General features: G+C 28.1%; 1 protein-coding gene across 3 annotated transcripts in view; it reads right to left on the bottom strand.

The window, feature by feature from the left end:
- Positions 1 to 9,333, bottom strand: part of LOC111618358 (adenylate kinase isoenzyme 1-like) — an 11,859-nt gene extending 2,526 nt beyond the window's left edge. Inside the window, exons 1-3 of one of the 3 annotated variants that reach the window (XM_023359868.1) lie at positions 9,217 to 9,333; positions 7,260 to 7,302; positions 6,961 to 7,124 (exon numbers count right to left, since the gene is read on the bottom strand). In XM_023359868.1, coding sequence (XP_023215636.1) covers positions 6,961 to 7,124; positions 7,260 to 7,302; positions 9,217 to 9,222 — 213 coding nt within the window. In that variant the 5' untranslated portion in view covers positions 9,223 to 9,333. Of the gene's footprint in view, positions 1 to 5,444; positions 5,609 to 5,743; positions 5,787 to 6,226; positions 6,440 to 6,960; positions 7,125 to 7,259; positions 7,303 to 7,742; positions 7,970 to 9,216 lie in introns of those variants that run through there. The other 2 variants (XM_023359867.1, XM_023359866.1) reach the window with 2 other exon arrangements.
- Between the last annotated feature and the right edge of the window lie 2,924 nt (positions 9,334 to 12,257).

Consider the following 12,257-nt stretch of genomic DNA (forward strand, 5'->3'; position numbering starts at 1 on the left):
TACAGTCGACCCCCCTATAAGATATAGATACGTTCCAATTTATTAGGAATCCGATTTCTTACAAGTCGTTCCAATCACAGCCCGACACGTGTCAAGTTTACGGACTACGGCTGATTGAAAGGTTTTCTTCCATAAAATTAATCGATTCTACACTAATCCGACTCAACATTTCCAAAATACGTATATTTTTTCGTAGTTTTATAGGAATCGTAATTATAGGGGGGTCGACTGTAATTTGTTGAAAACGTTGTGATTTGTGTAATCAACGAGAAGAATTTTATTTTAAACAAATTTTCAGAGTTCGAAATTATTTGAAGAACGCCGCAATTTAGTCTTTACAGTGGTTAACTAATTTCTGGACCACCCTAAATTAACACGTGCGCCTAGATCTCGGAATGGCTCAAAAATTTAACTGGTATACTTGTAAACGTGGAGTCAAGACCATTCCTCGGGTCTAGTGTGCGTATTTTTTTTTCATTCGAGTTGACTTGTAAATAAGTCGATAAGATGCGTTAAAGTTAAAATAGGAAAGTTTAATTTTAATTTAAATTCATTTTAAATTATAGTTTAGTTTATAGGCTTATTATTATTGATTTTTATAAATTTAAATATTTAGTAATTAAATATAAATTTTAGTAATGACAATGAATCAACCGTAGCCTATGTTGACATAATACTATACAGTACTTAAAATATCTAAAAATCAACGACGACAAAAATTATATAAAAGTTTGGTAAAAATGTTTATTCTTCTAAAATCAAGTGAGAAATTTTAATTAATTTTTAATTCTGTGTAAAAATATAGGCCCCACTATTAAATACTTTTTTTCATTAGTTTTATACGGAATTAAAAGTTTAAGTTTTATGTTTCATCTTGGCTATCCTGCTACGGACTCACAATAAGATATTGTAAATTTTGTTTTCGCCGATGCTTTTACACACAGCTTATTCAAGAAGAAAATTTTGGTTTTAAATTCATTGTCACGTATTTTAATTTGTATAGATAGCTAAGTACAGAAATGCATTAAAACACCCTATTAAAAGCAACACATCCTAAATTGTTTAAAAAGGAAAATAAAGAAAAAAAACACTTTCCGTGGATCAATACAGTCATATGTCATTATGGATAAAATCAGGTGGTTTTATATAGTATATAACGCAGACAGGTAGCTACGGTATTTTAAAACAGTAGCTGTTTTATGTTATGCAAATCTTTTTAAGAGTAAATCCCGCATCATACGATACTTAAAAAATTATATAAGATCCTAGCTATGATAGTAAAGGACAGTATCAAAATCAGGGCCTTGAAGCTAGGAATTCCTTCCTCTAGCCTTTCTTCAACAAGATCCTCTCGGTTTAATATTTCTTCCTGTCTCTATCTCTAGCTACTGAAATTATGTAAATTGATTTTTTTAGATTTTATAATTGAAATTTTGTTATACAGATTCCGGTCCGGAACCAGGATATAGAACTTCCCCTTCCTCTTGCCGGCCAGTTTTGAGTGCTGGATCCAGATCGCACATCGATAAATATGTATTTATCTGCAACTGAGTCTTCTAAAAGCGCTAGACCCTAAGCAAAGATCTAAAGATCTAGATTGCCTATTGATCGGTCAATTCTTCCCCAAGAAGCTGATGCCCGATAATTCTTCCTGAGACACTTCTACCTCAAACAATTTATTCAGGATATTTTTCACACAATCCTTCTCTCCAAAAGTTCAGACAGTTTTCTTCTATATATATTTCTCCAGATTATTATTTTCCTAAATCTTTCGCAACAAATTGTTGTCCTATTTATATAACTCTATTAATATTATATTCCCTTTCAGGAATATATAGATTATACCAAAAAATAGCAGTTGATTAAAAATATTTTTGGGAGATAAATTCGCCGATCACAATCGACCTGTTGGCGCCATTCGGATAGGAAGTATAGAATATTGGTTCATTTAATTTATATCAATCATTATATTCCAGGGGGAAAATAGATTTTTATTAAGACAACAAATTTCTGTAAATTTTTTTTATCGAATATTTTTAAGCAAGTTTATTTTTGTATTCATTAGGATTATAAAATAAATACAGTATTATTATTATACTATTATATTTAAATACGATATAACTTTGAATTGCAAAATTCTATATACAGTTTTTAAGTTATAAGTTTTATGCAAAGCATTAACACAAATATAAGCTATATTATCAATCGAAATCACAAAAGTTTGAAGAGATGAAATATTTTTAGAAATTTTCTTAACTAGGAATACACCGATCGTAAAGAGTGCGCCATGAATAAAAGTGTTTGTTCCAAAATGTTTCGATTAACATTTTTGTACCATATTTTACTTAAAGAGAAAATAAAATCTGTTTCAGAAATGATATACTGTACATCTTTAAAAATCTGTTGCAAAAAAGCTCATTCAAAAACGATAGTATCTCAAATATTGCGGGATTATTAAAGAAAAACGTTTACGTCTTCTGCAGATATAATTTAAAATAAAATCATTATTAAAAATCACTATTTACACTAATAAACAAACGAATAACTTCAAAAAAGTTTAAATGAAGTAAACCGCTTCTTATCTGCATCGACAAATATTATATAAGTAAGGCGGCTTTTTACATTATTTATTGTTCTTGGCAAATCATATATTATAGTTAGTAAAAAAAATATGTTTGGCTCAAACGTATTTTATAAATATGTTTGGTTCTTTGAGCCAAACATATTTTATAAATATATATAGGCCTATATATATATTTATAAAATAAGCAATCAGCGTATTAGCGTGGATGTGAAAAATATTAGACAGTATTATCATTTTCAACTGAACTCTATCAATTTTCTGAGTGTTCAATGAAATAAAATATCAAAAAATTATAAATATTTGTTAATTATATATGTACGTTTGTTGCGACATTTGTATATGAGGTAAAGAGTGTTTCTCCACTTTCGATACGACAGATTAAAAACATTATTTATACGAGGAAAAATATTAAAACAATATAGACTATTGTCATGTTATGTCACAACAGGTTAAATATTAAGATATCAAATTTATATAAAAAAGACTATGCTTTGATTATTATCTTTCTCTAAAAAAAGAAAATTCAGATTACGCAACGACTTGATCGTCAATCGATTCATAATATTGAATTACGTATTTATATAAATACATTAAAACAATCATGTTCTTACGTAATTATGGAGAAAAAAATTATTCCTGTAACAAGTGAACTGTTCATCTTAATGATTTATCACTAAATCAATAGTTTGTCATTAAATCTTTGAATTATATAGCGATTCTATGATTTTCTATCATGTTACTCGAAAATAAACTCGTAGCTTTCGCTCCAAACTTGACATATTTCAATCGTTTTATGTAATCTTATACTAGTCTTAGAAATGATCAATATATCTTAGAAGTGATAATGGCAACTGTTAGCAACCCATTAACTATAGTATAATCTTCGATTGCAATATTCCAAAGCAATATATAGAGAACGTCGAAGGGGAGCATGTATCTGATCTTAAGCCGCCATTATTCTGACAAAAAAACAAGACAAGGTTACTTCAGATGGCTATAGACAAGGTCATTTTAGCTATAAAAAGGAAATGTCGGCTATCCTTTAAGCCATAATATAAAAGAAACAAGGAAGAAATACCTCAAAGTTGCAATATTCAGATAATTATATTTAATTAAACACAAAATAATACATCAGATAATGTATTATTGAACAGAAATAAGTTATCTTTCAAGCTAACATGTATAATCCTTAATAACGATAAAATCAAATACTATATTTTATTACATCGATTATTATAATCGGTAAATTAAAAAATTGATATATTTTTTAAAATATTTATATCCTAAACGATTGGATTGGCTTGATGGAATAAGGCAACTCAACATATGGGTGATCTGCCAAGGGTGCGCCTTCCGGAAGGACTTTCTATGTAACTGGCTTTTATTTAAGTGTTACGGCAGGAACAGGGCCGCCGAGAGCACACACTGTCATTTTCGCATATAAAATTTAAGCGCGGAATTCTGCACTAGCGCACACAGACAGATATTTATCGCGCGGAATTCAGAGGCAGGTCGTAGAGCGGGAGAAACTGGGGATTTTCTGCGTGTCCGGATAAAACTTGAGGTCTCGTAGTGGTTACAATCATTATAAATTGTTGTTTTACTAACAAAAAATAAAATCTTTAACAGTGCGTTTTATTAATAAAAAAACATTTATATATTTATTTATTTATAAAGAAAAAAAACATTTCATTTGTTCAAAAAAAAAGCACAAGGGGATCCGCTGTATCTCCGGGCCCCATACAAGCGCTCGACAGCCGTGGACAGAAGACTGGGCCAGTTCACGTGTTTTATTCGAAAATGAAGATAATTAAGAAACCAGATTCCGCGCTGTTATTTTATGGCTCACGTGTTCGCTCTCATTCGCTCATGCCGAAACATTTCGATGAGGATTGTTACGGCGTAAATGACAATTTTCATTTTTCGGCGCTGAAATTTATTCTCGCGAAGGTCGTCTGTTCACTCTCATTTCGACCCATTTATTTTCACGTTTCGCCCCGAAATAATTCCATGCTAAAAATATCCGTCTGTACTTTTCGGACCTTAGATACGTGAAGAAAATCTAGAAAATTCCACGCGGTCAGCTCGTCGTTGAGGCGCGAACCAGCGACCAACTAATGACCAGTGATAGGCGATTTTATCCACTCGGATTTATAGCCTAGACTGTGTTAAAACGTTCGTTGATATTTTAAGAAAAAATAAAAGTTCTAATTTAATTGTAAATTCCTGAAAATATCCTTGATCATATAAATATACCAAGCCCTTAAATTATTTTGGAAGAAACTTAGGTTAAAAAAATATATTCCCTTCCGATTACTTTCGAGTAAATATGACAACTCTAAGAGAATTAATAATAATAATAATAAATGAATCTGTATCTTCAGAAAAATGTCTTGTATGAGTACATAGAAATATCCAAAACTTTGTTATGTAATGTTAATTTTTTAAGATAAATTATTAATATTTATCTTAAAAATATTATATAAATATTTTAATGGAAAATTTGTTTACTATTAATTAAAAAAGATAAACATTTTTTATTGGATAATTTAAAATTATTTTATTAATTAATTAAAGTTACTAAAAATACTGAATCATTCTGTGATTAATTTATACTAAAAAATCATAATTCACTATTTTATATATAAAATAGTGAAATTAATTTTTTGTATAGTGAAGTATGATTTTTATTTTTAATTCTTTATCTAATTTGCATTCAGATGTTAGACATCAACATAGAAATAAATATATTAATATTCAAGTGAAGCAAATAATTATATGGAAGTATTGGCACTTAATATATTAATACAGTATGTGTTTTACACATGCAAATATGCAGTATAACGAGTTAAGAACTTACAAGAGGGACTAATTCTCCCTTTTGCATAATTTCATTCAACATCTTCCCTCTGTCAGAACCAGAACCGACTTCTTCCCTCAACAAATCTCCCGTCGATAAATGTGTATATCCGTATTTTTCCACTATCTGTGCACATTGCGTACCTTTACCAGATCCTGGCCCACCTGCAAAAGTAAAATTATTGTCACAAGATGGCGATAGTGTGCAGTTTACGATCGTCTCCGTATTTTTTTATTTTTTAAGTTTTAAAGTTCGATAATTTTATTTTAATAATAATAATAATAATTTATTAAATTTACCTATAACAAATATAACAGGAACGTTGAGTGCTTTCAATGAATCCTAAATTAAAATTGAGAGTTGTCATTAATAATTTATTAAATTTATTATTCTATTTACAAAATTAAAAAATAAAGATAAAATTAATTAAATCTCATATATGAGGTTTAATTTAAAACAAAAATAAATTATCTTCTCTTAAAATAAATGTAAAATACGCAATTACTTCTAAATCACGTGATCGTATTTCGTTATTTTAATTGGTAGATTTAAAAACAAATAATTTTTTCTATCGATGTCTATGTATCATTTAAATTATCTTGAGACCAAAACTTCGAAGCAGATGTCAAAACAAAAACATCATTATTTTTAACGATGTTAATATTTAAAAATAGAATCTGATAGATATTTAATATTTTCATCGATTTAGCACTTCATTAATCCAAGCATTATAGAAAAAATTGTACGAGTTTTAAATCGTTTTTCGCGCTTAATATACTTACCTCTAGCTTTACAGAATGCTTATTGTTTCTAAATGATTTAATTTTCACATTACTACAAATAACGCCCATTTTAAACTCAAAAATTTATGTAGTATAAATTCAAACCATGGAAACACGCTAGTGACGTGACGGTGATTCAAATTTTCTGCTCAGGTCACATGACTTCAATTTTAAAAATTTACAATGAGAATATGAGACGTTTAAAAAATATTCGAATTTGCTTTAATATGAGATACTTCGCAAATAACGAGAAAGTTTTAGTTATATTTTTTTAAAATAATTTATTTCAGTTTTAATACGATTCTAAATTTATACAGATAAATTTGAATTTTTTTTAATCAAGAAAAAAATGAATAAACAACTTATTATTAAATTTTAACAACAAAAATATTTTTAAAATAATTTGTTACTATCCCGATAATAATTATTAATATTAAGGATTATTTTCTGTTTTTAAATTTAATATCACGTGATAATGTAATATTCCGGAGAGAATTGCATCCTATAGTTTTAGTTTAATTATTATATTGTTATNATTGTAATTTTCATATGATATGATTTTTATTTTTAATTCTTTATCTAATTTGCATTCAGATGTTAGACATCAACATAGAAATAAATATATTAATATTCAAGTGAAGCAAATAATTATATGGAAGTATTGGCACTTAATATATTAATACAGTATGTGTTTTACACATGCAAATATGCAGTATAACGAGTTAAGAACTTACAAGAGGGACTAATTCTCCCTTTTGCATAATTTCATTCAACATCTTCCCTCTGTCAGAACCAGAACCGACTTCTTCCCTCAACAAATCTCCCGTCGATAAATGTGTATATCCGTATTTTTCCACTATCTGTGCACATTGCGTACCTTTACCAGATCCTGGCCCACCTGCAAAAGTAAAATTATTGTCACAAGATGGCGATAGTGTGCAGTTTACGATCGTCTCCGTATTTTTTTATTTTTTAAGTTTTAAAGTTCGATAATTTTATTTTAATAATAATAATAATAATAAATTAAATTTACCTATAACAAATATAACAGGAACGTTGAGTGCTTTCAATGAATCCTAAATTAAAATTGAGAGTTGTCATTAATAATTTATTAAATTTATTATTCTATTTACAAAATTAAAAAATAAAGATAAAATTAATTAAATCTCATATATGAGGTTTAATTTAAAACAAAAATAAATTATATTCTCTTAAAATAAATGTAAAATACGCAATTACTTCTAAATCACGTAATCGTATTTCGTTATTTTAATTGGTAGATTTAAAAACAAATAATTTTTTCTATCGATGTCTATGTATCATTTAAATTATCTTGAGACCAAAACTTCGAAGCAGATGTCAAAACAAAAACATCATTATTTTTAACGATGTTAATATTTAAAAATAGAATCTGATAGATATTTAATATTTTCATCGATTTAGCACTTCATTAATCCAAGCATTATAGAAAAAATTGTACGAGTTTTAAATCGTTTTTCGCGCTTAATATACTTACCTCTAGCTTTACAGAATGCTTATTGTTTCTAAATGATTTAATTTTCACATTACTACAAATAACGCCCATTTTAAACTCAAAAATTTATGTAGTATAAATTCAAACCATGGAAACACGCTAGTGACGTGACGGTGATTCAAATTTTCTGCTCAGGTCACATGACTTCAATTTTAAAAATTTACAATGAGAATATGAGACGTTTAAAAAATATTCGAATTTGCTTTAATATGAGATACTTCGCAAATAACGAGAAAGTTTTAGTTATATTTTTTTAAAATAATTTATTTCAGTTTTAATACGATTCTAAATTTATACAGATAAATTTGAATTTTTTTTAATCAAGAAAAAAATGAATAAACAACTTATTATTAAATTTTAACAACAAAAATATTTTTAAAATAATTTGTTACTATCCCGATAATAATTATTAATATTAAGGATTATTTTCTGTTTTTAAATTTAATATCACGTGATAATGTAATATTCCGGAGAGAATTGCATCCTATAGTTTTAGTTTAATTATTATATTGTTATTCAAGGTTATTTGAAAATATTATTGTTTTACATATACAAAGTACATTTATAATTAAGTTTTCAATCATTAGAAATGTTCAAAAATATATTAAGTCTATCAACCAATGAATCGAGACCCAGGGGCTACCCGTACAAATTTTCAAAGAAAAAAAAATTTAAATCAGTAAAAGTAACAAATCATAAAAAATGATTACATTAAAATATAGAAATTTTTAATGGCTTCGTATTTATTTTTAAATAAAAATGTTGAAATTGTAAAATATCAATTTATGAGTATTAAAAAAAATGAAAAATGACGTCAGTACAATGTTACCATTATAAGGAAATGACATTTGTTAGGTCAATATCAGAAGATTTCAATAAAGAAAAATTAATTTCCTTTTTCCTTCCTTATCCAATTAAAGAAAAGCCATTTTTTAACCACATTATATTACATTACATAATAAATTTATTAACATTTACGCATTTAATAGAAATTTATATTTAAAATAAATAAATATATATATTTATTTATTTATTGATATATATATATATTTTTTAACGTTGTAGTCATTAAAGGTTCAAAAGGGTGTTCTATCTGGAGAGTATACAATTTCTATCATTTCTAATTATAACCCCAGCCATGAGGGATTGTTTCGTTAAAGTATGGCACTCGTTCTGACTAAAATAATCTATTAAATTACATTTAAAAATATTTAAAAACAATTTAACAATCTCTGTTATCCATTCACTTATAGCAATATCGCGTTTACCTGCATAACATAGATTAAATCGATCACAGATAAAATACCAAAGGTTAATAGATAAATAAAAAAAGAGGAGGATAAATGGGAACCAAAGGATTTTAGGAAATTATTTTAGGATTAGATTATTGTAAATTAGGGAAATTCTACAGCTAGAGGATTTGTGAGATAAGGAACGAGTGGCTTTCGTCACTTACGCTCATCTTTCAAAAAGCGAGAGATGCCACGACCTTGCTCCTCTATAGGTCAAATTAGATTCGACGGAGTTCCTGTGTGTTGGCTTCTCTACGTGTGTCTTACCCACAATGCAGTGCCGCTTACGGAAGAGTCCATTCGATAAAAGTGGGATAGGTTAATTTTTCATTTTTCTTGTTTAAATTTCAACCAATCATATTAAAGTTTATTATTATTTTCTTTTATATAAAATGTTTTAAATATGTAAATATTAATTTTGTTCCTGTATTAAAATTTTGCCTTTTTCCTATTTTTGAATATTTATTTTTCTTAAATTATTTTCATACCAAAAAAAAAAAAAATGCAAAAGATTAATCTGATTTTATTGTATTTAGTATTATTGATGATTAATTGAGTTGATCGATGTTTAAATAATTTATGGCGAGTTGTTAAATGTTAAGATAATTTTATGTGTTTTAATCAATAGATAAGTTTAAAAAACTTATTACTACATTCAAACAATGCACGAAAGGATTGCACTTTTAACTTTAGTAAGGATACATCTGAAATATTTTTAAAAAATTATAAAAGTATATCCTAACTTTATGCATAATACCTAAAACCGAGAGAGGTGAGATGGGACTTGAATCAATCACAAATATGAGGCTTTCCAACTGTCGTAAAAATATATGAATAGCAGCAATAATAATAATAAGAGATCTGTTTTAATCATTTATAAGAAGAGGGACTCTAAAATTTAGCCTTAAAAATTAAATTTTGGAGTTCCTCTGCTTATAAAACAAATTTTAAGACTAACTGCATCAAGACCTGGTCCAAGCGGTTATATTCATTTTTCTTCTGAGTCTAGTAATCAGTAAAAGTAATTTATATATGTATATATAATTTAATTCACGTCTGCCTTTCTGCCTTTCTTGTCTGTCCGTTTGTTCGAGCATCACGTGAGAACGGCTGAACTGATTTCTATGAAAATATGTTCATATATTCAGAAAATTCCTGAAAAGGATATAGACTACTTTTGAATTCATGTCTTTCTGTATGTCTGTTCTCGTATCACGTGAACAGCTGAATCTTTATCACACTATATTTTTAAGAATGTATTTAGAGCAAATTTCGATATAAAATTATTTTTGGTGGATCGATTATATTATAAGTTTTTATTATAAGTATACATTCTTTTTCCGTACATATATTTTTATATGAGTATACAAGCGTATTACCTTTATATAACATATCATTTTTCCCAGGGAATCCAGGTACCTCAACTAGTATGTAATAAAATCAATAAAATTCGTAGTAAAAACATTGCTATAAATAATGCTAAATAAAGCCAATATCTAGTTTACATTAAAAACTTATTTTCTTGAAATAAAAGAGAAATAAATTAATAAATTATAAAAATCATTTTAAAAAACCAACAAAGCAAGCATTAAAATCGCTCAAAAATGTGTTGTTTTTTAATATTTTAATATTTTTATTGTACTAAAAGTATACAAAGACATATTTTTAAATTTAAATATCCAATTTTCTCTAGTTGAGCTGCAATTTGAAAAAAATTGTAGACCTATAAATTCCTACTGTCGTCCGTCCGTCCGTCCGTCTTTCCTTAATCTCGAGAACAAAGTTAGATGTAAAATTCAAGACCATACATGGAAATCTTAGGGATAAGAGGCCCCAATTAACTATTTAGGAACTTCCAGTGAAAACCGAAGTGATATTTCAATTCAAAAATTTTCCCCTGAAAGGTCTTTATAGATGACAGCACGACTCTGTTAAAGGAAAAATATGATGTACAGGGGCACAAGACACTACAGTACTAATTTGAGGTGGAGAGCATATATTTTAAATGAAATAAATTAAAAATATGATTAAAAATTGCAGCCAGGCATTGTGTCGATGTCACAATAAATAATTGCTCGTTAAACATTTAAAAGTTGATTAGTAAATAAATTTGTATAATATATATTTTAAAATAGTCTTGTTACTTAAAAAATTTTTTTACGTATTTTTAAAATATTTTTTGAGTGAAAGAATTTTTTTTAAAAATAATTATATATATTATTTATATTCAGTTTTTAATTTATTAATTGATTAATTTATTATTTAATTATAAAAATAGGACATTTAACTTTCATAATTGATTAACGTTGTACAAATTCTTAACAGATGCAAATGACATTTAAAAAATCAATCTCGAAAGCAATCCTAAGCTACCATTCTCGCAAATCCAAGTGCACAAGATCATGTTATTCGCCGGGAAAATGTGTACTAATTTGTTCTAATTTCATGCCGTAACGAGATATGGTTTTCTGGAACAACTTAGATGTGTAAGCAGGCTAGCCACTCGCTGCACATATACTGATCCCAAGTAAATTGATACCAAGTAAATTAGTATCCTCTCTAAACAGTATTTAAGCGTACCTATTGATAAGTACCATCAAACATATTTTGGCAGAATGACCGAGTGGTTAAGGTGGCAGTCTACTGCTCTCGTGGATCGTTCCAACCCCATCCTCGGGAAGGTCCGTCCGGATATGTCGGGCTCGTCCCTCACTCCCCATAATGTATTTGCTAAAAACGGTCTTTTTAGGGCCCATAAGGCAGAAAGTTTAAAAAAAAAATTAAAAATTAATTTGAAATTTTGATAACCGGGTTGTTCCGGTTATGTCGACTCTGAGCCATTCCCCTTGAAAATCTAGCTGTATCCACGAGGAAAATAAAAAAAAAACCTCTTAGTGCCCGCAAGATGGAATGAGTTTCTTCTCTCCTCAACCCAAGGGTTAGTGGGCAGCATCAAGTCCGCCATTCACTTCTATTTAGTACTATTCGTTTAAGCTTGCCCTAATGTGTTCTGACTTTCACTATGTCCCAGTACTGCACTCTTGGTCGTCCTCTTACTGCTTTTCTCTCCATCATTCCCTCAAATAATACCATCCTTCTGAATGTCTTAGTAGATGTCCCATCATGTGGTTTCTTCGTTTATTTATAGTGGTAAAAATGCTTCCGGTTTCTCCTGCTCTCTGTTAAAATGTTTGCCTACTAAAAT

Source organism: Centruroides sculpturatus, unplaced genomic scaffold (genome assembly GCF_000671375.1).
Source record: "Centruroides sculpturatus isolate CEXI.00-Female unplaced genomic scaffold, Cexi_2.0 scaffold189, whole genome shotgun sequence".
Lineage (NCBI taxonomy): Eukaryota > Metazoa > Arthropoda > Arachnida > Scorpiones > Buthidae > Centruroides > Centruroides sculpturatus.